A 26,435-nucleotide genomic window follows, 5' to 3' on the forward strand; every position below is an offset into this window, starting at 1 on the left:
TTGTTAACAAATGCAGGATATATAGAAAAATGTATCACTGGTGCATGCTGATTCAGAGCTTGCTTCATCTGAAGTCCTTGCAGGAGCTGGCATTCTCTCTCCACATTACAATTCAAGCCTAATTGTTTTATTGAAACGATGAAACCTGGAAGCCATAGAGAGAACGTATAATTTTTTTAACAACAATATAGTACAATATTTGTAATTAAAATTGTACATTTAGTCTTTATTCTTAAACATGCATTATATCAGCATCAGTCTTATTACAATTAAATCCAAAATTATTATAATTGGTAAAACGTGAAAGCAAAAAATACTTTTTTTTAAAAATTAAAAAAAAAAGAAAGAAAGAAAGAAAACATCTATATTGTATATTTTCTTTAGGCAATATACAATAGGCCTACTACTCAATATTATTACGCCTATTATTAAATACTACAACACATTTACTGATGGTTATGCCGTAAATGGATCCCACCTATCACGACATTCCCTACTCGGACTTCTCTTGGATAAAAAAATGTAGGCTACCATTGTAAAATCTATATATGTCAAAAATAAAAATAAAAACTATTAGCGTAAAATGCTGAACATTAGAGGACAGGACTGCGTACAGCTTTTACGCTTCTCTGTTGGCTACATGGTTGGCTATAAGTGGCATTGGTTGAAATTAGGGTTAGGGCTCTCCGACTGGCTTGCACGCAGGAAGCGGAAGTGTCAATGTAAGCGAAAGAGGTACTGCCCAGAACAACCGAAGAGCAAGGCGGAGCACGGAAACAGAATTGTGTCTTTTTAGCGATTAAAGTAAGAGTAAACGCCGTTCAGAACGTGAGTGTACTTTCCTTTTTCGTTATATCCCTCCCCATGTGTCTTGCATAACGTGTTTTCATTCCCTTGATTGCGTAACTGTCATATTGCCCCTTTTTTTTTTTTGCGGGCAGCGAAGGGATTTAGCAGGTTGCTAAGTGCTTCAGGCCTCACTGTCTGCCAGACGCGGTGAATAGTTACAATGAAATATACGAGCTTACTGCTTGTATTTTGTGTTTTATTATAGTATAATGTTTAGCAGTATTGTTTTGAAGGTTGACAATCATTACACATTCTATAAGAATTTTGTTATTTTTTAATGAGGATGTGTGGTTAGCCTGCTAGTTCACGTCAGCAGAGCATGACTGAGTTAAATTGAATCGAGTGGCTGAACTTCACGACCGAGAAACTGACAAATTATGAAAGTTGCGGCACAGTCCTATTCAAATAACGTTACGCATTTTTCATGTTATTTGCCCTTAAGCAGACTTTTTAAATGTAAATGTGTGACAAGTGAGTAACTTCGTTTGTCGTTCAGATGAACTTTGCAGACATTTTACATTCATAAACCTATATATTATACACTGCATGAAATAATAATATTCGAAAAAGCATAATGGGGGAAGTTAAACATGATGCCATAATGTTTTCTGCTGGTATCGCATTACATTTTTGTCAGTTTCCTCTCACTTTCTTCTCTGTGACTGTGAGAGATCACAAACCTGTGTAGGGATGGGTATTGACAGATTTCACGATTCGTTTCCGATTCACAAGCTCATTCGTTTTAGTTATCAATTTGTTGGCGAACATCCCTACACCGCCCATGGTGCTGGTAGCTGTTAAACGTTAAACATGTGCTGCACGCTTTTCTTGCTATAACAAAATAAAGTAGGGATGCACTAATATGATAATTTTGGCATATATCTATAATTATTTATATTAAAAAGTAATTAACCAATATATTGGCTGATAAAGCTAATTCCAAATTTTTATATAATTTTTTGAAAACCTGATTACAAAAATAAGGCTCACCATTAAAAGCCATGTCCCAAGCGCTTCAACTTCAACATAAATAGTACAGTAGCCTATTGTGAACCAGTGTAAGATTACTTATCTTTTAAAATGATTTTTTACACTCCTGTGGCCAACTTTCATTATCATAAAAACTAAAAACTTTTGCCTTACAAAAAAAGCCAGAATAATGCAGACATGTAAATAAATTACTTGCATATAAAGAATCAAAATGCATGTGCAAAAATGAAATGGAATAGCCCATGCACAGAAAATAATGAAATGATTTGAATTAAACCACATTGTTAATTAAACTATGAAATATTTTATAAAAAATAAAGATCTAAAATTAATATTACTGTTTCAAATAACAGCACTAAGCTGAAGCTGAAAAATGAACACCGGTAAACTGAAGTGCTTTGTGGGTTAATTATCTCAACGAAATGCATCCTATATGAGATTAAAGGGTTAGTTCACCCAAAAATGAAAACTGTCAGTAATTACTCACCCTCATGTTGTTCCAACCCCGTAAGACTTTCGTTCATCTTCGGAACACAAATTAAGATATTTTTGATGAAATCTGAGAGCTGGCTCACTTCTTCATAGGCTTCTGGGCAATTTCATTCTGCTGGTCCAGAAAAGTTAGTAAAAACATCGTTAAAATAGTCCAAGTGATTACAGTGGCTCCATTCTTAAGTTTATCAAGTGACAAGAATACTTCTTGTGTGCACAAAACAAACAAAAATAATGACTTTATTCAACTATTCATTTTCTTCTGTGTGGGCCTCTGACGTGAGTTCACTAGAGCGCCAAGATGCACGCGCGAGAACTGAGAAGATGATGCTCACGATCATTTGATGGGAAAGTGTGAAAGGTAAGCCATTGATTTTGCGACATTTGTAAGGCACTTTTACGTTTTCTTGTTGGTTTCTCACGATTCGGACATCCAGGAAATGCACATTTTAGAACCTTTTTAAACGCTACATCGGGACCCATCTGTGTCATCATCTCAGTTCTCGCACATGCGTCGTGGCGCTCTCATGAACTCCCATCAGAGGCCCACACAGAAGAAAATGAATAGTTGAATAAAGTCGTTATTTTAGGGGTTTTTTTGCGCACAAAAAGTATTCTTGTCACTTGATAAACTTAAGGTTGAGCTACTGTAGTCACTTGGACTATTTTAACGATGTTTTTACTAACTTTTCTGGACCGGCAGAATGAAATTGCCTAGAAGCCTATGGAGTGAGACAGCTCTCAGATTTCATCAAACATATCTTAATTTGTGTTCCGAAGATGAACGAAAGTCTTACTGGGTTGGAACAACATGAGGGTGAGTAATTATTGACAGAATTTTCATTTTTGGGTGAACTAACCCTTTAATCGGCTATTTATACAACATAATATTACAACTTGTATCTGCACAAAATGACAAGCTGTTACAAACTCCAAACGAACTTCCTTTTGGCTTGATTTTATTAAAATTTGTCACACCAATGCTTTCTTTGGTTTTTTTTCGCTTGAAATTTATCGGGGTCTTGAGTGTGTTGCATGTTTCTGTCTTGTGCTTTCAAAACCTTAAATTCCATTTAATTTAGTGGTTTATGTGAAATACTGTCCTCATACCAAGTCGTATCTGATTCTCAGTGTAAAATGGACAAGAGTGACCTGGTGCAGAAAGCCAAGCTCGCTGAACAGGCCGAGCGCTATGATGACATGGCAGCAGCTATGAAGGCTGTTACCGAGGGCGGCGTGGAGCTTTCGAATGAAGAGCGCAACCTGCTCTCCGTGGCGTACAAGAACGTGGTAGGCGCCCGCCGCTCCTCCTGGCGTGTCATCTCGAGCATTGAGCAGAAAACCGAGGGGAATGAGAAGAAGCAGCAAATGGCACGCGAGTACCGTGAAAAAATTGAGACTGAACTGCAGGACATCTGCAATGATGTGCTGGTATCTTCATTTCTTTCTCTTGACTTTCTAAACCTTTTATGATGACATCAAATGTAGGGCTGCAAAAACAAATCGATTATTACCGATAATGAAAATAATCAACAATGAATTTGATTATCGATTAGTCGCGTCTGCAAGCTGTGCTCGGAAACCATCATCCAGTCAAATTGCTTTACAGTGCTGAAAAAGTAATGATCTATTTCTATAAGTGGTCGACCGATATATATATATTTTTTTTATGCCCGATTCCGATATCTTAGAGAGCAGGGTGGCCGATATAGCCTCTATAATTAAAAAAAATAAAAAATTATACAATATTTAATAAATTAGAAAACAAATATTTACCGACCGTCACTCGCAGTAACACGTTTATGAGAGCTGGCTCACTCCTTCATAGGCTTCTGGGCAATTTCATTCTGCTGGTCCAGAAAAGTTAGTAAAAACATTGTTAAAATAGTCCAAGTGATTACAGTATATTAATATTAAATATTTGGTCGGTAACAAAATATTTACCGACCGTCACTCGCAGTAACACGTTTATGCAGGCTACAAATGCACCCTTCACAAGATATCACAGCTGGATTCCATTTAATCTGCAAGCTTTGTTAAATTAAATGTTTATTAGATATTCAGAGATTTGTTTAAATGATGTAGATGCGCATTTGCTGAATGTTGATGGTAAATGAGAAAGTATTTTAGCCTGATTGTTTGCCTTTTCTGTTACAAATAATATAAAAGCAAACGCTTTAATTTTTCGCATACCATTTACTTTTTGTTTACCAGTTCTATGGAAGTATAATAATGACAAATGTTTTTGAAACAAAAGCTTGTTGAATTGCACTATTTGAAAATGCATTGCATTAACCCTGCTTGCATTTTTAAGCATTGTATTTTCAGGGCTTGCATTTTTATGGGCTGAAATTCAACATGGTTGTATATTTAAGCTGGGAATATTTCAATTCAAAACATTTCACTCACATTTTCATTATTAAAAATTCAATAATCCATATTCACCTTTCAGATTTCACTTCCAAAATGTTCATTCTGTTTAAAAATACAACCTATAATATTCGACCGGCAATTTTCGGTCCATTTTATTTCGCTTTACAAATTCACTTCCACAAATTCAGTGGTTCAAATTCGACAGAAAATTCAACATTTGACATCCGGGAACGGCAGGAATATCAGTAGATTGCCGATTGATGATCTCCATAGCTGTTAGTTGGTCTCACCAGCAGGGGGTGCAAGCGGCTGTTGACGAAGAAATCTATAGAGCTACGGGTGAGAGACTCATTCATTCGTTGAATTACAGAAATGGAGCAAGCAGTAGGCTATTTGTGACTATTATCAGGGCGATGAATTGTGATGATTATCATATGGAAAAGCTGATAAAGACACAAAAGCTGTGTTTACATTGAAGTCTTCACTGTTACTTTTGTACATGTAAGTTTTGCACAGCTTTCTCTGTCGTGACCGAAATTATGTTATTCCCCGATGCTGATGTACAGATCAAATGTTAAATCTGAGGTAGTAGACACATATTTCTCTTGGTTGTTTAGTTTTCTTAACTTTATATTGAGGCGCTGTGTTGCAGAACTGGGTATTCCCTCAATACATCACTCTCCAGGATTCCCCTGCGGTCTCAGGACGCTCAAAGTAACTCAATGGACAAAATACAGTGATACGAAAGACCAAACTCCCACCTTATTGGGGATGTAGGCTATATTAATAGTAGGGCTGCAACAAACGATTAGAACGATTAATCGACTAATCGTCGATTATTTTGCTGACTAATCAGTAAGTTTGGAACGATTATTCAGCCTTTTCAATTAGTTAAAACACTGAGTTATACATATTCTAACTATAATACTGTATAAAAAAAGAAAATCACTTCAGCTTTTGAAATGGTTGTTTTAATGAACTTTGAGCCAACTAAACAGGTCATTCTCTTTAAGTTTTCAGATTTCTGTCCAACTCAAATCACACACAAATGCTCTCTAAGCATTGGTTAAATATTCTGTTCTCTTTAAATAGAAAAAAAAAATCCAAAAAAAAAATTCAGCTGCATTACAGACAAACTTAATCTGCAAACAATTATTATAAGAATTCAAAAAAAAAATTGACATGACAATTGAGCTGAGCTGACAGAGACATTCTCATTCACCTTTTAAATTACAGTATAAAAAATTAACTGACATGATATTCTTCATAACATCTTTTGTAAGTCTTCATGAATATGGAACAAAATACAGGCAAGTGATAAGACTGTAATAACGTTACCTAATAGAGTTACAATAATAAAAACAGCCCTGACTCCTATATTATTATTGTTAATATTATTGCTATTATTAGTAGTATTGCATTCTCTAATAAAGAGATTTACTGCTAACGTTAGTTATTTAGCTCCAGCTGGAGAACATTCACCTCTCACCAGCTCGTCTTGTGCCGGGGTGTTTCTTCTTTAAGTGCTTTAACATGCATGTTGTGCTCCCGTGAAAAGCAAGTTCAACCTAGCATGTATTGCACACGACAGCATTCTTGGTTTGAAGTTTTGTGAAACTTTCACACACCTTGCTAGTTCGGATTCGTTTGCACTCCGTCATAATTCGCACTGTTCTCTTACGAGAGGTTCTCTCGTATTGCGTAAGTTTAGCTTACACTACGGGAAAGTTGTCTTTTCTCGAGATCTGAAGCCAAAAAATTATCCTTAATTTTGTATTTATTGTCAACGCAGTGTGACGGCCGGCAGACCATGGCAAGCTACGTAAGCGTGCTCATTGGCTGTCCAGCGGCAACTGCTCGAGCCTACCAGTGAGCCCTATGTGACGTCACGCTCAATGAGGAAGCCGGCCTTCAGCCATCCGTGCCTGCTACGCCATCCGGCGACATATCCTTTTCTTTGCTGTGTGTGCTCGCCCCTGCGTCACACACCTCTCTCACTCTCTAAAAGAGCACGAGGCGTTTTTCTCAAAATGCCTCGTTTTTCCTGTGCCTCGTGCCGCGCCCCGCTCAGCAACGGAGACCGCCACCTCATCTGCGCTCTCTGCCTGGGCCGCGAGTACGCCGCCACCGCACTCTCTACGGGCGGCTGCCCCGGGTGCGAAGAACTTTCAATGTCGACCCTGCGGGCTCGACTTGAAGTTTTTGACCAAGCTGTCGCTCCGCCTACCTCTGCCGGGCCGCACAGATAGAACAGCGAGAACTGGTCCACCGCTTCCTCATCAGTCCAGGATTCCGGCCGCACTCGAGCGGGCGAGGACGCAGAGCTTTTGCGCCTCCTCACCAAGGCCGTTGACCAGCTGGGCCTCGAGTGGTCTCTTCCAAAAGAGCCAGCGCCGAACAGACTCGACGGCTGCTTTCTGCATCGCCGCCGCCGAACACCGGCATCCAGGACTGCACCCTTTCTGCCTGAGCTCCACAGCGAGCTTTCTAAATCGTGGAATGCACCATTCTCCGCGAGAGTCTCTTCCCACACCTCATCGACGCTCTCACAGGTTGACAGCGCCCTTGAGAAGAGGTACAATGCCATTCTCCCCGTGGAAGAGGCGGTTGCAGCGCACCTTTGCCCGCCTTCTGGATGGCGCTCAAAGGCTGCCCTCCCGTCAAAGGCTTGCAGGACCACATCAGCCCTCGTCGGCCACGCTTTTACCGCCGCCGGACAGGCTGCATCCGCCTTGCACTCTATGGCCGTGCTGCAGATTCTCCAAGCTGATCTTCTCCGTGATCTGGACGAGAGAGGCTCGGAGTCTGCTTCCATTACGGATCTACGTAGCGCGACGGATCTTTCACTTCGCGCCACGAAATCCACTGCCCAGGCCTTAGGAAGGTGCATGGCCTCTCTGACGGTGACAGAGAGGCATCTCTGGCTGACGCTCGCCGACATGAGAGAGTCAGAGCGCGCTGTGTTTTTAAACGCTCCTCTCTCCCCCACCGGTCTGTTCGGCCCAGCGGTAAACGGGATCGTGGACCGCTTCTCGGAGGTGCAGAAGACCACCCAGGCAATGAACCTCTTTTTGCCTCGACGCTCGAGCTCAGCTGCACGCCGTCCTCTCGACCAGCCCGCGCAACGCTCCACACAGCGCCCTGCTCGACCTCCGTCCTCGCAGCGACGACAGGGCGGCCGCCCTAGATCGCGCTCGACCAGCCGAAACAGACCGCCTCCCCCGCGGGGACCCCGGCCGAGGATAGCGGTGAAACCTGAGCCCGCGAAGTCCTCCTAGCCCGAAGAAGAAAAAGACGGTTGAGTCCCGCTGCGGCCGGACCACCGTCAAAGCTTCACGCTCTGTCAGTCCCCGTTGCCACGGCTACTGCAGATGTTTATCTCGCAGCCAACGAGCCGGTAAAACTACCTTCTCGCCTGCACACAACCCGAAGAAGGTTTCGGGTTCTGAAACCCAGAGAAATCTCAAAAAGAGTACAATGTCTGGTTGCACGGCTCACGCCGCATGTGTTTTAAGTGTAGTGAATGTGCCCACGTTTCTGTGTTCACCCCTGCACAAAAGCACTATAAATCCCGTGTCTCTCACAGAGCCCACTCTCATAAAGCGGACAAAAGCCGCTCGAGTGTTAGAAGTAGGTCACGTGTCTCACTGCCCGCTCTGTCACACGGCCTCTGCGAGCTGCCGTATTCAAGCACCGAGCGCGCTTGCTGCGCCCACGCCTCCATATCAAGCTCTCGAGCCCGTGACGCGCGGCAATTAGAGCCCGGAGACCATTCTGCCTCTGGCGGCACACGCGAAAGCGTGGGAAGCTATTCCAGGCGCGTCAGAATGGGTGCTGAGCACAGTAAAAAATGGCTATACTCTGCAGTTCGCTCGCCGCCCCCCGCGCTTTCTAGCGCGAACCAAGACGAGAGTGAATGGGGAAGTAGCACATCTACTTCGAGCAGAAATGGCGACACTTCTGTGCGAAGGGGCTATAGAACCGGTATCCCCTTCTCTGAGCGAGTCAGGCTTTTACAGCCGTTATTTCCTCGTTCCCAAGAAGGATGGAGCTCTCAGACCAATTTTAGATCTGAGACATTTGAACAAAGCTCTTATGAGAAGACCTTTCAAAATGCTCACAACCAGGCAGATCCTCGTGCAGATTCGCCCGAGAGACTGGTTTATTTCCCTCGATCTGAAGGACGCTTACTTTCAGATCCAGATAATACCCCGTCACAGGCCATTCTTGAGATTCGCCTTCGGCAGTCAGGTACATCAATACACCGTCCTGCCGTTCGGCCTGTCTTTAGCACACCATACATTCACGAAGTGCATGGACACGGCTCTCGCTCCCCTGAGGGGTCAGGAAATGCAAATTTTGAACTATTTGGACGATTGGCTCATTCTAGCACAGTCAGAGGGAGAGCTTATCGCTCACAGAACAGTGCTTCTCAGCCACCTGGAAAGCCTGGGTCTCACGGTCAACTGGACCAAGAGCTCTTTACTGCCCAGTCAGTCAACCTCCTTCCTGGGTATGGAACTGGACTCTGTGGCAATGACGGCCCGCCTGTCGACACAGCGTGCGCGCTGTATCCGACACCTGGCCGCGTCTTTCCAGTCGGGCAGCACCGCACCTCTCAAGACATTTCAGAGGATGCTGGGATGTATGGCTTCAGCTGCAGCAGTGCTTCAGCTGGGTCTACTGCAAATGCGCCCGTTGCAACGCTGGTTGAACGCCCGAGTGCCTCACAGAGCCTGGGCCTCCGGCAGCATTCGAATCAGAGTGACTCAGAGCTGCGTTTCAGCACTGAAGCCCTGGTTAGCGGCCGACTGGTACCAGCGGGGAGTGACAATGGGAGCCGTCTCGCACCGCAAAGTTATCTCGACGGACGCATCCAACTTAGGTTGGGGCGCTCTTTTCGAGGGCAAACCGGTCTTTGGCCTGTGGTCAGACCAGGAGAAATGCCTCCACATAAACTGTTTGGAGATGATAGCGGTCGAGAACGCGCTCAAGCGCTTCCTCCCACTCATACGGGATCACCACGTGCTAGTCCGTTCGGACAACATGTCCGTGGTGTCCTATGTGAACAGACAGGGCGGTGTCAGATCCAGGAACCTCTGCAAGCTGACAGAACGCCTTCTCGTGTGGGCTCATCACTCGTTGCGCTCGCTGAGAGCTGCGCACGTGCCGGGCCACCTGAACGTCGGCCCAGACAGACTGTCCAGAGACAACATTCCCCCGGTAGAATGGTCTCTGCACCCTCAGACAGTCCAGTCACTCTGGCGCCTATTCGGCAGGGCGAAAGTCGACCTCTTTGCGTCAAAAGACAACGCCCACTGCCCGATGTTCTTCTCGAAAAGCGAGGACGCGCTGGCCCAGACCTGGCCCAGCCTCCCGCTGTATGCTTTCCCTCCGATCTCCCTGTTACCACAGGTCATCAAGAGGATCAGGGAAACACACCACCCAGTGCTCCTAATAGCCCCGCGGTGGGAGAACCAAATCTGGTACCCAGAACTAGTGAGGCTGTCGCACTTAGCCCCATGGCCGATCCCGCTGAGAAAGGATCTCCTCTCTCAAGCCGGTGGATCAATCTGGCATCCCCATCCAGAGCGCTGGTCTCTGCATGCGTGGTTAATCAATGGATACCCGTTGATCTGCCAGAAGGAGTCATAAACACGATCACGCAGTCTAGAGCCCCTGCCACAAGAAGGCTCTATGCGTCTAAATGGTCTGTGTTCTCTGAATGGTGCGCTACTAAGTGCCTGGATCCACGTACATGTGGGGTCCCACGGGTGCTCTCCTTCCTACAAGAGCTGTTGGACAAGGGCAGGTCCCCCTCCACGCTCAAAGTATATGTTGCAGCTATCGCAGCGTTCGTAGAGACGACGCGCGGCCGCACAATAGGAAGAGATGAGCTTATCATCCGCTTCCTCAGAGGAGCCAGACGGATGAACCCACCGCGGCCCCCCTCGGTTCCTATTTGGGATCTGTCCTTGGTCCTGGAGGCCCTGAAGGCTTTTCCCTTTGAACCGCTTGAATCCGTGGATCTGAAATACCTCTCGTTCAAAACCGTTTTTCTGATAGCTCTGTCTTCAGTAAAACGCGTGGGGGATCTACACGCGCTGTCTGTTAACCCCGCGTGTCTTGAGTTCGGACCTAATGACTCTAAAGTCATCCTCAAACCGAGACACGGTTACATCCCCAAAGCGATGGGTACTCCCTTTAGGGCGCAAATCATCTCCCTGTCGGCTCTGCCAGTATCCGATAGCGAGGACGGTGATAACCTCCTTTGCCCCGTCAGGGCGCTGAGGGTTTACATCACGCGCCACCTTTAGGCGTTCTGAGCAGCTCTTTGTTTCGTTTGGTGGACGCACCAAGGGTCTCGCCGCCTCGAAACAGAGTTTGTTCAGGTGGATAGTGGACGCGATCACGCCAGCTTACGCCTCCAAACACCTGCAGTGCCCTATGGGCATCAGAGCCCACTCCACTAGAGGCATGGCCTCGTCGTGGGCTTGGTCCAGGGGGATTTCTATTCACGATATTTGCATGGCGGCGGGCTGGGCCTCCCCATCTACATTCGTGAGGTTTTATAACCTGGAAGTTCCCGCTCTGCAGGCTAAACTGTTATCAGTATAAGTGATATGTATGTTCTGCCCAGTCACGCATGTGCAGACTACGTTCATGTACTGTTAATATACTTCTGGTAATGACACCAAGGGAAGAGCCTTGTGTACACAGACCGGCTGGGCCGCTCTGTCTTTTTTGCCCCCTTATGCGCACGTGTATTAGTGCGGGCCCGCGCTGCTGGCCGCCTATTCTTCACTCGGTTGCGCTGGGGATTATTCTCTCTATACATAGACCGACGAGACTGCTCTATTTTCCCCTATAATGTGCTTATGTATTATGCTGGCCCGCGCTGCTGGCCACATCGTATGAATTGATATATATCTTATATGAAGTGTTTATTACATGTGCTGGCCCGTCTCTCCGACTGGCCACCTGTTCTAGCATGTGATTTTCCCTGGTTCCCCTGGGACTCATGCACTGATGCTCATGCACTGATGCTCGGCGCACACGACGTTGACAAGGGGTTCCCGTAGCGTAAGCTAAACTTACGCAATACGAGAGAACCTCTCGTAAGAGAACGTACTCGGTTACCTAATGTAACCCTCGGTTCTCTCTAGAAGAGGGAACGAGTATTGCGTAACCTGCCGTGTCGCGCCACGAGCTTTTGTGCTTCAGACTGTGAAAACCAGATATTCAGCCTACGAGCCCTTGCTTATATACACGCTAGCCACGCCCACCTTGACGGTTAGAGGGGCGCGGAGGGCGCGAAGCGCCCTCATTGAGCGTGACGTCACATAGGGCTCACTGGTAGGCTCGAGCAGTTGCCGCTGGACAGCCAATGAGCACGCTTACATAGCTTGCCATGGTCTGCCGGCCGTCACACTGCGTTGACAATAAATACAAAATTAAGGATCATTTTTTGGCTTCAGATCTCGAGAAAAGACAACTTTCCCATAGCGTAAGCTAAACTTACGCAATACTCGTTCCCTCTTCTAGAGAGAACCGAGGTTACATTAGGTAACCGAGTACGTTTTCTTCTACCGCAATAACATTTGTAACGGCTGCATTACACTCTAGCGCTACAGCGCCGTAGCGGTCAAATCGCGATATTGCAGGCCCTTACATTAGGTCACGTGAGATCAAACGACTACTCGACAACAAAGATATTTGTCGACAATTTTTTATTGTCAACTAATTGTTTCAGCCCTAATTAATAGGCTACAGGCAAGCAGATGGACCAGAATATGAACGCAACGTGCAAAGTTTCATGCTAAGTGATTCCCAGTGAAGTACTGACATAAGTTCACCTGACACTGGATATTCGGACATTTAGGGACCGTCTCTAAAGTTACATATGACATTGGTACACACGTTTCTAACTTCAATAATATTTGAAGAGAATGACTTAGTGATACAACCAACTGTAAAGTGTTCATGTAGGTGTCATGATGCACACTTTTTTAGATAGTTGATATTAAAATAAATATGAGCTCATGTGGTACTGAAAAAATAGCAATATGTAGGCCTACACATGATTTGACAGTTTATTTGATTAAATATCAAAAATTTAAAAGTGTGCATCATTTCTGGCACCAACATGACCACTTTACAGTTCAATGCTATTGAAGTTAGAAACGTGTGTACTTTATGTAACTTTAGAGATGGTCCCTAAACGTGCGAAATATCCAGTGTCAGGCGAACAGTATATCACTGGGAAATGCTTAGCGTGAAACTTTGCACGTTACGTTCATATTCTGGTCCATCTGCTTGCCTGAAACCTATTAATATAGCTTACATCCCCAATAAGGTGGGAGTTTGGTCTTTTATATCACTGTATTTTGTCCATTGAGTTACTTTTGGCGCTTTTCCACTACACAGTACCGCCTCGCCTCAACTCTGTTTTGTTTGGTTTTCCACTGTGTAAAAGTTGTACCTGTACCTGCTTCCAGGTACTTTTTTTCGTACCACCTCCGGCGAGGCTCTGAGCGAGCTGAGGCGATACTAAAATGTGACGTGAAAACACGGCTTGACCATGGATTGGTCAGAGAGAATCGTCACTATTCACTGCGTCATCATTGCACGCGCCAGACCGAGTATCCTGAATAAAAAAACGCAAAAACAAAAACATCCAAAACAGCATACACTCAATTTCCTCCAATGTCCTGTGTGTGTGGGTAGCGGGTGTGTCTCGCGTAGAAGATTTAAGTCATGGCAGTTTCCTGCGGCGTCGCTATGACGACCAGGTACTATTGTGGAGGTACTATCTGCAATGGAAAACGGAGCGAAAAGTGAGCCGAGTCGAGTTGAGCTGGTACAGGTAATGGAAAAGCGCCATAAGAGTGTCCTTAGACCGCAGGGGAATCCTGGAGAGTATTGAGATGTATTGAGGGAATACCCAGTTCTGCAGCACAGCGCCTCAATATAAAGTTAAGAAAACTAAACAACCAATAGAAATATGTGTCTGCTACCTCAGATTTAACATTTGATCTGTACATCAGCATCGGGAATAACATAATTTCGGTCACGACAGAGAAAGCTGTGCAAAACTTACATGTACAAAAGTAACAGTGAAGACTTCAATGTAAACACAGCTTTTGTGTCTTTATCAGCTTTTCCATATGATAATCATCACAATTCATCGCCCTGATAATAATCACAAATAGCCTACTGCTTGCTCCATTTCTGTAATTCAACGAATGAATGAGTCTCTCACCTGTTGCTCTATAGTTTTCTTCGTCAACAGCCGCTTGCACCCCCTGCTGGTGAGGCCAACTAACAGCTATGGAGATCATCAATCGGCAATCTACTGATATTCCTGCCGTTCCCGGATGTCAAATTTTGAATTTTCTGTCGAATTTGAACCACTGAATTTGTGGAAGCGAATTTGTAAAGCGAAAATAAAATGGACCGAAAATTGCCGGTCGAATATTATAGGTTGGATTTTTAAACAGAATGAACATTTTGGAAGTGAAATCTGAAAGGTGAATATGGATTATTGAATTTTTAATAATAAAAACGTGTATGAAATGTTTTGAATTGAAATATTTACAGCTTAAATATACAAACATGTTGAATTTCAGCCCATAAAAATGCAAGCCCTGAAAATACAATGCATTAATATGCAAGCAGGGTTAGTGCAATGCATATTTTTTCGAGTAGTGCAATTCAACAAGCTTTTGTTTCAAAAACATTTGTCATTATTTTACTTCCATACAGTTCTGTCTAACAAAGTATTAGATATGACTGACAGAGATGGTAAACTAATGAAGAAGGATACTGCGAGTGGGCGCTGTGTGATCAGGCGCTGCCTTTCTCTTCTCAGGGGGTGGTGTTCTTAGCGCCAGCCGTCAAAATAAAAGTCTGGAGCGACTCTCTTCCAACCCTCTTCCAACACATCAGCCAATTAGAAAAACTTATCGGCTGATGCCGATATTTAAAAAATGGCAAATATCGGCCGATACTTCGGCCTTGGCGATATATCAGTCGACCACTAATTTCTATTAACAAAATGCATATGGAAAATAGCAGCGGACACAGAGTGAGCTGCTGTACATGATCCAAGTTGTCCGAAACATGAGAATGCTTTATATTTGTTTACCACCTTGCTTTGTCGTGCTTTGACAGATGAGTGTGCTGTTTAACTTAAACTTTATGGTTATATCCTTTTAGAAAGTCCTGTGATGATTTCCTATTAGCATATTCGGACTTCAAGGGTCTTGTTAAACTTCAGTGTTCAATGAACGAGTGTCGGTGGGTGCATGCGCGTCAAACAGACGGAGCACAGTAGAATAGAGCGCAATAATTATAAAATACACATTTTGCTAAAATATTTTATTTAATTCTACATGTAACCCAAGTAATCATATTGATGAGAGCAGTAACAGTAAATACACTATTGTATTAGTCTGACTAATATACACATTTTGCTAAAATATTTTTTTTGTTAGAAATAAGTGTAGGTTTAAAATTCTTCATGTAACAAGTAATCATATTAATGAGAGCAGTAATAAATGCACTGTTGTTGGAATAGCACATTAATGTAATATTGTGTGTTCTTCATACATCATATAAGTTCAGTTTTTGTGCTTTTGTTTATCATCATTTTTAATTTAGTTGTTTTAATTTTTGCATTAAAATAGTAAGCAATCAGTTGATTTTAGGTTTAGAATGTAATGTTTGAAAACATGTAATGTTTGTAACAAATTTCTTTCTTGTAATGAATAGTATAGTCTACATAGATACATTCACTATATTTGTTTTCATAGCCTTAATATTACAATTTGTTTGGAAGACGACATTGGCATGATGTTGGATAACGTTTAAAATAATGGATTAATTTGGAAAATTAATGGACAGATTAATCGATAATCAAAATAATCATTAGTTGCAGCCCTGATCAAATGATTGTGAATATGTTCATTCTTAAACACATTTTCTTAAATAAAATATATTTCTTGTTCAGTTGTCAAAGAACACTTAATTTCATTTTAATTTAACAATAAGATTCAAATGTCATTCATTATTTTTAACCTTCCTAAGAAAGATAGGGACATTTTCCACAATATTAGCCATCCTGATGCTCCCAACTTGTCTTAACAGGGTCTTTTGGAGAAGTTCTTAATTCCCAATGCTTCTCAAGCAGAGAGCAAGGTGTTTTATCTGAAAATGAAAGGTGATTACTATAGATACTTATCTGAGGTTGCATCTGGAGAAACTAAGACCGGTAAGTGCATTGTAAAATTGGTTTCACTTTTACTTAAATAAAAATGGTCATTGGTTGATTCTCTCTCTCTCTCTCTCTCTCTCTCTCTCTCTCTCTCTCTCTCTCTCTCTCTCTCTCTCTCTCTCTCTCTCTCTCTCTCTCCATCTATAATCATTTATCGGTCTATCTATTAGACAGATGGCGTCATACGGTAATACGTTATATCACGTTAATAAACATGCATGTTATTTTTATCGTGGACACTAGTGCTGTCATGATACTGAAATTTCTATATTTCGATATGATACCATGAAAAATATAAATATTCTATAATATTTCTGATCCCATAGGGAAAACTGGAATATATATACATATATATATATATATATATATATATATATATATATATATATATATATATACTGCCATACAGATATTTTTATTATCTCTTATACTACAGGGCCGTTGAATGCTTGAATCTAATTGGTTGACAAACGTTCTAAGATGTGCATTATTTTCAGGGAAACGCACAGCTAAAGTAGTTCCAGGCAGGTCTTGACCGCATTACAGTTCCATATCACTTCGCGTAGTCAACTGTAATAACGGAAAATAGGATACAATTCATAACAAGAAAAAACATTTAGCCCCATGCGTTTGATCTGCAATTTTCAATGTCTAGCTTCACAATCAATGGAAACATGCAGTTTAATTTTAATAAATAAAGTATACAGTCCTATAATCAATAGAAAATTAAATTGAATATAGGCTAAATAAATGGATAGTCCTGCAGCACGGATTTTTATTGCAGATAATATAACAAATAAATAATTATTGATAAGGCCTACTTGTTAAAAGGGCTTTGTGTTTCATTTATTTGGCTAGTCTAGGTACTGTCAATAATAGAAAAAAAAAGAATGAACGAATTAATTAAAACGAATTGAATTAATAAATAAATAATAATATTGACGCACATGCTTTTCTGTCTCATTATTGCAACATCTCTCTCTAATAACTGCATTAATAACTGCATAAAGCCGGGGACACACTTTAAGGCCGGTTATGAATGTAATTTGATACTTATGACTGATCATGGCCAAACGCGTGTTCAATGCTTTCAGTCTGTGTTCAAAGTCGGTGTTTAAAATCTGCTGCAGTCGATGATGTCAGCTAGTCATGTGTCCCCAGCATTAGTCTGCTATCAGTGGCTCAAACCTCCGTTACTAACTCTAAAATGACGTTTTGGAATTGGCAACGGAGGCATGGGATTAGATGCGTAAGAAATTAGTCCTACATACAAGAGCGTTTTAATGACAAAAACTTTACAAATGTCTTGAAATACATAATCTGAACAATGTTTCGAGGTGTGGTAACTGTAGTATAAGCGGAATAATTGACTTCAAGCCGTTGAATTATTAGAAAAATAATGCACACCCGAGGTGTAACGGCCACTCCGCTTCGTGACTGCATTAACCACCTCGGGTGTGCATTATTTTTCTAATAATTCAACGGCCTGTCGTCAATTATTCCTTACATATTTCTTTTTATAATTTGGGTAATTTGTTGCAATGGCTTACACAGAGCACAGGTTTTATTTGAAACTTTGAACTAAATTTACAAAAAAAAAGTAAACTGTCAGTAATAAAATAAGAGCAAATATCAAACAATAGCACAATCATGCAGTACATTACAGTGCATTTTTGTTACATTGTGACAATTTTGTTGCAAAATAGCTGACACGGCACAAGCCTAATTTCAATTGTTGATTTGAATGAAAAAAAAAACAAGTAAACAGTTAGTAATAAAATAAGTACAAATAAACAGAAGCAATACAAATAAATAGAATGCAAAACAATAAAGATGCAAATGAAATACACAGTGCTTTAAGTTGTTTTGTTTTTTTCCAGGTAGGTCTAACAGTAGTATTGAATAAAGAATCAAATGTAAAATAAAATACTGGATAGTCTTCCCTGCATAAATTAAATGGTTAAATCCTTAAAATTAAAGTTACAAATGTTAATCATTCAAGAGCAGTGTGCAGAGTGTCTTTATTGTTAACCAAACATCAAAAGACAAAGAGAAAATCAGAGAAAATTCCATCAGAGCTGGCCCATTGCATAAGCGAACTAAGTGGCTGAGAGCATAATTTTTTGCATGTGCTTTGGTGGTTAAGCATTTTGTTCACGTGCTCTTCTGACATGCGCTTTTTCTGAGTGTGTACACACGAAGCGCACGCTCACTAGAAGCCTATCAAACAGCGCCCGATTACAATTTTCGCGACTGATTGCTTTAATACTGTTAAACTACACAGTTGACAGAAAATCGGATGCTTATATGCAAGTTAGGTGCATGCAGGTCTTAAAGTGACATCAGCCTAATAGTAAACATGGTGCCCCTTGTCCTTAAAGGGGATAGTTCACCACAAAATGAAAATTTTGTCTTTATTTACTCGCTCTCATGTTGTTCCAAACCTGTATTCATTTCTTTCCTGTGCTGAACACAAAAAGAAGATAATTTGAAGAATGTGGGTAACCAAACAGTTGTTGGTCCCCATTGACTTCCATAGTATAAAAATATACAGTGGGGGAAATAATTATTTGATCGCTTGCTGATTTTGTAAGTTCGCCCATTTACAAAGAAATGAAGGGTCTATAATTTTTATGGAAGGTTTATTTTAACGGATAGAGACAGAATATGAACCAAAAATCCAGAAAAACACATTATATATATATATATATATATATATATATATATATATATATATATATATATATATATATATATATGTATGTATATATATGTATATATATATGTATGTATATGTGTGTGTTTTAAATTGGGCAAACTTACAAAATCAGCAGGGGATCAAATAATTATTTCCCCTACTGTACTTTGGAAGTCACTGGGGACCAGCAACTGTTTGGTTACCCATATTCTTCAAATAACTTATGTTCAACAGAAATAAAGAAATTCAAAATAATTCCTTTGTTAATAATTTGTTACACAGAACTTTATTATATTAAATATTAATCAAAAATGATTCACACCTTCACAAAATCCAAACATTCAGTGTAAGAACATTATTTATAATAAGTTGACGCTGCCAAACTGCCGAGGAGAGGCTTCAGTGTTAGAATTAGCACACAAAAGCATGTTAACCATATTTGCATGCTAAGCTATCTTAATGCTAATGTAGCTTATGGTTAACCTGATAGCTGAAGAGCCACATTGCATTCGTAAAGTGTAGCATTTAATATCATGATATTATATTGTAATTAATGGCAATGTCCTTGTTTTCTATTATAGCGCCACCAAGGGGTGCAGTTCTACCGCTTTTTGTATGTGTTCTAAGAGTGAGTCCATACGTGTCAATTTTGGTGAATATCAAATTTTGTTTTAGAGTTATAGACATTTATATGAATGAGAGCATAAATTACCCATGGGCGACTTTGATTAGATTTATTTGCCACTTACTATCCAGGTGTGCCTGACCTCAGTAACAATAATCAGACACACCTGGATTAATCAGTTTGTCCAATAATGGCCGACAGGAAACAGAGGAGCTGGCTGAAGTTCAGGAAGTAGTGCAGCTGGGCATAAAGCCAATTGCTGCATTTTGAAACGTAAGTGGGGCTAATGTCAATTAACAAGGATGAAATACTACAACTATGGTAATTTCCAAATAAGCCTACAACAAACTATTGACATTTGCTGTACACTAATGAAACAATGAATAATTTTATTATTAAATAAAGAAAATTTGGTTAATGTTTCAACAAACGATACATACATATAGACTATTGTTTGAACGAACAGCGAACTATTATAATAATCTGATTATTAAAACACACAAGGTCTTGTAAAAAACTTCTTTTTTTTTTAGAAATAATATCGTTTTTTTTTTTAAATTGCCTATTAGGCTACAACAGAATTAGTTACATTTAACGAAAGCAAAAGTTCAATATGTAAAATTACATTTTAAACGAGAACAATCTTAGAACAGAAAAATAGAATAAAAAGTTAAAAATAGAGATGACAACAATATAGCCTATTTCATACTGTAGACATCGGTGGGCAACAGAAAAATCATAGGCCAAATAAATTGGTTGCAATGACGGTGATTATTTTTACTATTCTATTGAGGAATGTGACAAATGAAGAGCACTTTTCTGTTGTGTACACGGACACACTGACTGATGGACAACCGAACTTCTGGGCTTTCTAGTAAATTCGTGGTCGAGTAGTATAATTTAGGTTTCAGTAATTTAGATGACACTGGTTCAAATCCCAAACAAACATGGGCTACTGTAATTTTTATTTTTATTAATGCAGAGATTCGTCTAGTTCTAAAACTGTTACACCATATAGTTTGCTGTTTGCACCATATATATTGCTTGTATTTATAAAATAAAATGATCATGCATTTCCATTTTACACTAAAGAACAAATATTATCTAACAGAATGACTGAATTTACATTTGTATAATAATTTCAATCATAATTTCAAAAGCAGTTCTGTTAAAAAAAAAAATGTATGGGGTTGGTAAATCGCAAGGTGCGATTTGCCAGGGGGGGACGGGGATTTCCATTTGGTCTAAATATCCTTGCTTCTGCTGAATTATTTGTACCACGACGAGTGGCGCTACGCGTTGTTCTAAAATCTGGTTTTATTCTGGCATGTTGAATTAGCGTTCGACAGACGCAGCGTCGCTTTCATTTGGATTTATTTTTCTCATAACAGCTAAAAGAACCTAATATACTCTGCCATTTTTTGTTCTTACAGATAAGAGTATATCATTCAAAACTGTAAACTTTTAGTCATGTACACTCACAATAGGCTAACAACAAAACGTTTTCTGTGGTCTCTGTCTCCGGGAACTGTGCGTCACAAGAATGAACCGAAAGCCACTTGCCTCAGCTCAGTCAGAATAAGAAATGTCAAAAGCTTTAAATGTCTAAATATTTAATAAATGTTATCTGATTTTATAATCAATATGAAACCGAGAGGTACAGAGGATCTGCTCAAACATGTTTATCATGTGTATGAAAGCGTCCCAATGAGGAAAGGACAAGGTAAGAGTGAAAATCTCACTCTAATTAAATGTAAAATCAGATCATTTATTTGTCGAAATGTTGCGATATTGTTTCATTTAATTGTGTTGCAGGCCTCTGCTCAGGAGACCGATCTGACAGATTAACAAAGCAGTAATACCAATATTCATAATGAGATTTAGTATGAATTTACTTCATATGTACTGTGAAAGTGTGTATTTCAAAAGATACTTGCTTCTTAAAACCATTGTGAAACACAATTCACTCTTTTACTTGCATAGGAGTGGATTTATGATGGATACACAGAGAGTTAGTGGCTTTCTATGCTCTCTTCAGTGCCTGGTCACGTGACTGGCAAGCACGCCAAATGCGATCACAGAGTGAGCATCAAAGATGCACTTAATGCTACCTATTAACTCATTAACATGAGCAAACAAACTTTTTATGATCCAAAAACTATTAATACAACTAGGGATGTTAACCGATGACCGTTTGACCGATGGTTGACCGTATCAACGTTAACCGATCAAAGTTGTCGGTAGTCGGTTAAAAAAAAAAAGAAGTGATCTCTAAATTAGGCTATTATAGACAGTGGACTAAACGCTAATACAGTTAGCCATCTCATTCCAAGATCTTTTTGTGTGAAGTGAACAAATACCTCAAACTCAATTTTTCATAACTCGTCTGTTTGTATTTAATAAACCAATAAAAACATTTGCCGCGAGGGTTTTGGGTTCGCGCGTTCACAAGGTTTGCGAAAAGTACAGGCTAAAACACTCGAGGTTAGAGCCAGGGCAGACAACAGGATGAAGCGTGCAAAGAAAAGTAGTGTGTGGGACCATTTCACCAAAAAGAATGACACAGATGTAAGTTGCAACTTGTGTGATACAGTGCTTAAATACAGTAGTAGCACATCATCTATGATGTATCACCTGAAAACGCGACACCTGATGATCATCATCTTTCTTTATTGTTGTTAGCACTACCTCAAACTAAAGCGGCGTCTCTTCGTCTGTCATTTTCTTAAATGAGCCGCGGCAATGTTTCAAATGAGCTTCTAACGCTAGACAAATGCCTTTATTTTTAACGCGATCAACTTGTACCCAAACCATTTCGAAACTAAGGAGCCATTTGTCCTCCGATTACATACAAGCTCCTCTGCGCCGCGTTTGCGGGACTCATGTTTCGCGCTGTAGGGGATTTAAAAAAACGTGATGTGAGTGGAAGGGCCGGGAGGCAGAGCGGCAGAGAGATGCGACAGAGTTGCGAAATTGCAGGCGCGGCTCGAAATGGCTGTTATTTCAAATAGAGTAGCATATTGTAAACTAATCGGTTAACCGGTTTCAACCGGCTAATGAGGTTTGGTGGTCGGTCAAGAAAATTTTTAGTTTTCGCCATCCCTAAATACAACACTAGTTACATATAATGACCACTGGAGCATACTTGTATAATTTTCCTCATATTATAGTGAGCATATATCAAGTCCAACTAAAACAATTTTAACACTTTACATTCACCATACATGGTAATAGTGCAATCACTGTCGTATAGTTAAAGGTTCCTCTTTTGAATGTCCATGTTTTTTTTACCTGTAAAACAGGATAAAATGTGAAGAACGAGAAGGTCGCGTCTGCTCTTTCACAGCTCCTCTGCAGATATGAGGGAGCATGTGCAGTTCACTGTTCTGTTTGCGACTCTCCAACTAAAATATCAAAATAAGAGTCTTTTTTTTCTGTCCATTTAAATGTAAATATACATTTGTTAATTTGCACATCAACACTGCATAAGAAAATAATGCAATCATTTTACTCATAACAATATACATATTCAAAGAAGAAGCAAAGAAAAAAAACACAATTGTATACATACTTTATCACACTCTCCCTGACAAAATAAGAAAAGCTACAGTGGTCAACCTCTTACCTCCCATATGTGCAATCAACACACAGGCACAGTGAAATTGTAATTGTGTGAGGAGTGTATGAATTGGGATAACCAATTTGTGGTAAGTAACTATTTATACCCCATACAGGTATATGTGTGATCAGATAAGCTGTCACTGCATTAAGTGTTTGCTATGGCTGTAGCACAGGCTGACTTAAAGCGTCATAAGTGTAAATCTGTCGTGGCCTTTTCTCTTTAGTAGACATTCTCACTGCAGCTTCAAGGATTCTGACAAGCACTCGGTCTACCACTTTCAGTTCCACTCCTCTCGCCTTTCGGTCGTATTGAGCCTTCCCTCTCACACTTACTTGACGGCTATTTCCTTCAGCAATCTTGTATGCCTCAGCCATCCGCGCCGCCCACAGATTTGCATATCCCTTTGGAGCGACTCTGTCCATTGGCTCCACCAGGCCGAAGATCAGGTCTACTGGAAGGTGAGGATGCCGCCCGTACAACAGGTAAAAGGGAGAATATCCAGTGGACTCGTGCCGCGTGCAGGTGTAGGCATGCACAATTTGAGGTAAGTGCTCTTTCCACCTTTCTTTTTCTTTGTCTGCCAGTGTCCTCAACATCTGTAGTAGGGTCCGATTAAACCTCTTGACTGGGTTTCCTTGGGGGTGGTTTGGCGACGTTCGAGAGTGGCTGATACCAGCGAACTGTTGAAGAGTGCGAAAAAGTTCATTCTCAAACTCACGACCCTGGTTGTGATGTAACTTGGCCAGATATCCAAAGCGCGGAATGTAATCTTGGAACAAGCGCTCAGCTGCAGTCTGCCCTGTCTTGTTCTTGGTTGGGTAGGCTTGGGCAAACCTTGTGAAATGGTCCATAACGACCAGGATATATTCAAATCCTCCACGGCTCGACTCCAGGTGCATGTAGTCAATGCAGACCAGCTCAATAGCTGAGTGTGTTGTGATGTTACCCATGAGTGCTCGTACATGTAGAGTCGGTTTCTTCTGTTTTATACACGGGCACTTTCTGGTCACATATTCTTCCACTTCAGCTTTCATGTATGGCCAGTATGTCAGGGGGTGGTTGTTGGTGTACACTGTGAAGTGTGGGGCGTAGAACAGGTAGTCTCTGAACTTCTCGCACACTGCCCACTTAAATGCCAGGAACTCAAGTTTACCACTGTGTAATCTGTAGTTCCTCTCCGTCATTGTCAATGTTCTGGATCCGTACCCTGTTACTCTCAACCTCCCGTCTTGTCGCTGGTATAGGATGGTACCTGGATGCCATCCTATACCAGCGACAAGACGGGGTGTTGAGAGTCCTTTCGGATGATTAAGTGTGGATTGTGAAGGATAAGTTGAAGTCCGGATATGACAGTATAGGTGTGCTTGCTAACATATGATCTGGCGGTGGTCCCTGGTCCATTCTACTGGAGTTCTGGAGGGAATTTGTGGGCCTTTAGCTTTCTTCCTGCTGTGAGTATCCTATGTTGTTCCAGACTTTGCCTGCAGCAGTTCGTACAAGGGTGTTGCTGTCCTGGAAAAGTCTTGAATGAAGGCACTGTAGTAGCTGAGGAACCCAAGTAACCACCTCACATCACCTACTGTCTGGGGAGTCCTGATTGTTAAGGACCAAACAGCCTCCAGGTCCTTAGAATCTATCCGCATTCCTTCTGCTGACACTAGCCGTCCTACGTACCTGACTTCACTCCGGAACATTTCACACTTTTCAGGTTTCAGATTTACACCTTGATACTGGAGGGCCCTCAACACTCTACGGATACTCTCAACATGCTCCTCAAAGGACCTCGCATAGCATAAGACATCATCTAAATACGGAATGCAGCACTCATCCCTGAGCGAGTCAAACATTTCTTCCATACTGCGTTGGAAGGCAGCAGGTGCATTGGACAACCCAAAGGGGATTTGGACCCACTCATAAAGCCCCCAGGGTGCAATGAATGCTGTCATGTGTCTGAATCCCTCTGCAATGTATTCCTGGTGGTACACTTTGCCTTGGTTGAGAATGTTGAACCAGGAGTATCCCCCAAGGGTGTCATTCAGATCCTGTATCCTTGGTAATGGGTGATGGTCAGAGATAGTTTTCCTGTTCAGGAGATGGTAATCAACACAGAGCCTCAGCTTGCCATCCTTCTTGCAGACAAAGACTACTGGAGCAGTGTATGGTGACTTTGATTTGACTATCCATCTTTTTGCTAGGGGATCCTGTATGTAGCTCTTCACCTCGTTAAACAGGTTTTGGTACTGATGAGTACGCCCTCTAAACTGGGATGTCGTCCATAAGTGTGATTGGCATCTGCAAGTTGGGTATGCAACCAACGTAATTGTCATCTCTGCTGAAGGCACCAGACTCCTCTTACAACATCCTTTGAACAACCTCTCGTTGGCCCTCTTCCAGGTTGAAGGTTGAATGCCACGATGATGCTTTCACCTCATCCTCTCGAGTGGTCGCAGCTTGGATCATTGTCTGCCTTGGCTCACTTGTTTCACCAGGCTCCACTAGTATCCTCTCAATCCGCTGTAATGTTCCAATCACTGTGCCACGTGGCAGGGTCACATCACCCACTGTGCTATTTCCGATGGGTATGGAAAACACAAGGGTCACTTTGGGGTTGTAATCCTAAGAGCCCCTCTCCAATGTCCAAGAATCTTAATGGTCACTATTTTCATGAGGCTCAAATAAGACCACCGAGTCAGACTGTGCCATCTTCAAAGGGATTCTGCACTTCATGTCAAGTCATGTCACCTTCATTCATATAGCGCTTTTAACAATAAAGCAAGCTTTACAGTGATAATAGAAATTACAGTAACAGATTGTTTTGGCTTTACAGCAACTCTAGGATAAAGTTACTGTCCAGCTAAAGTTAGTTTTGATTGACTCACTTCCGTTGTGAAGATCATTAGTTATTAACTTAGGGGCCGCTAACACAACACCGTTCTAACAGAAAACCCTCAACGCGCTCCAGCTGTGCATCCACACAAAATGGAAGAACGCACTCCCGGAAATAGGTTTCAAGGTGCAAATGATTATCAGTTATCTCTGCGCAAACCTACACAACCTCTGCACAAACACTGACGTCGCAGACATGCGCATCACATGTTCAGTCCATAGGTATGCGCGTTTGAATATATGTGTGCAGGCGTGTAGTCCTTCTTTAAAAAGTCTTTTTACAGAACCTTCATCAGATCTGGATACAGCCTGGATCCGGCAGACTGCAGTAAACCTCGGGATAAACAGAGAGACTAATATTAGCGTAGACGCCATCCTTATGATGTAACAAGTACATCAGGATTTATGGGAAGTGTTCCCGGTTCCGACTGACCTAAATTATGCTGCCTAACATTGAATTGTATGAGTCTGTAATGAGTTGTGTATACTAGGCCAAAGATGTGTGTTTTTAGTCTAGATTTGAACTGACAAGTGTGTCTGCTTCCCGGACAATGTTGGTGCTAAATAGGAAAAGGATCTACCGGCAGCAGTTGCTTTTGATATTCTAGATATTATCAACTGGCCG

General features: G+C 41.4%; 1 protein-coding gene across 2 annotated transcripts in view; it reads left to right on the forward strand.

Moving 5' to 3' along the window:
• The first annotated feature begins 678 nt into the window (after nucleotides 1–678).
• The window catches only part of ywhabb (tyrosine 3-monooxygenase/tryptophan 5-monooxygenase activation protein, beta polypeptide b), a 35,465-nt gene continuing 9,708 nt past the window's right edge, over nucleotides 679–26,435 (forward strand). Inside the window, exons 1-3 of one of the 2 annotated variants that reach the window (XM_084087440.1) lie at nucleotides 679–828; nucleotides 3,463–3,762; nucleotides 15,853–15,976. In XM_084087440.1, the coding sequence (XP_083943566.1) occupies nucleotides 3,469–3,762; nucleotides 15,853–15,976 (418 nt within the window). In that variant the 5' untranslated portion in view covers nucleotides 679–828; nucleotides 3,463–3,468. The remainder of the gene's footprint in view (nucleotides 829–3,462; nucleotides 3,763–15,852; nucleotides 15,977–26,435) is intronic. The other variant, XM_084087441.1, reaches the window with a different exon arrangement.

Source organism: Abramis brama, assembly GCF_963993115.1.
Source record: "Abramis brama genome assembly, chromosome: 16".
Taxonomy (NCBI): Eukaryota; Metazoa; Chordata; class Actinopteri; order Cypriniformes; family Leuciscidae; genus Abramis; species Abramis brama.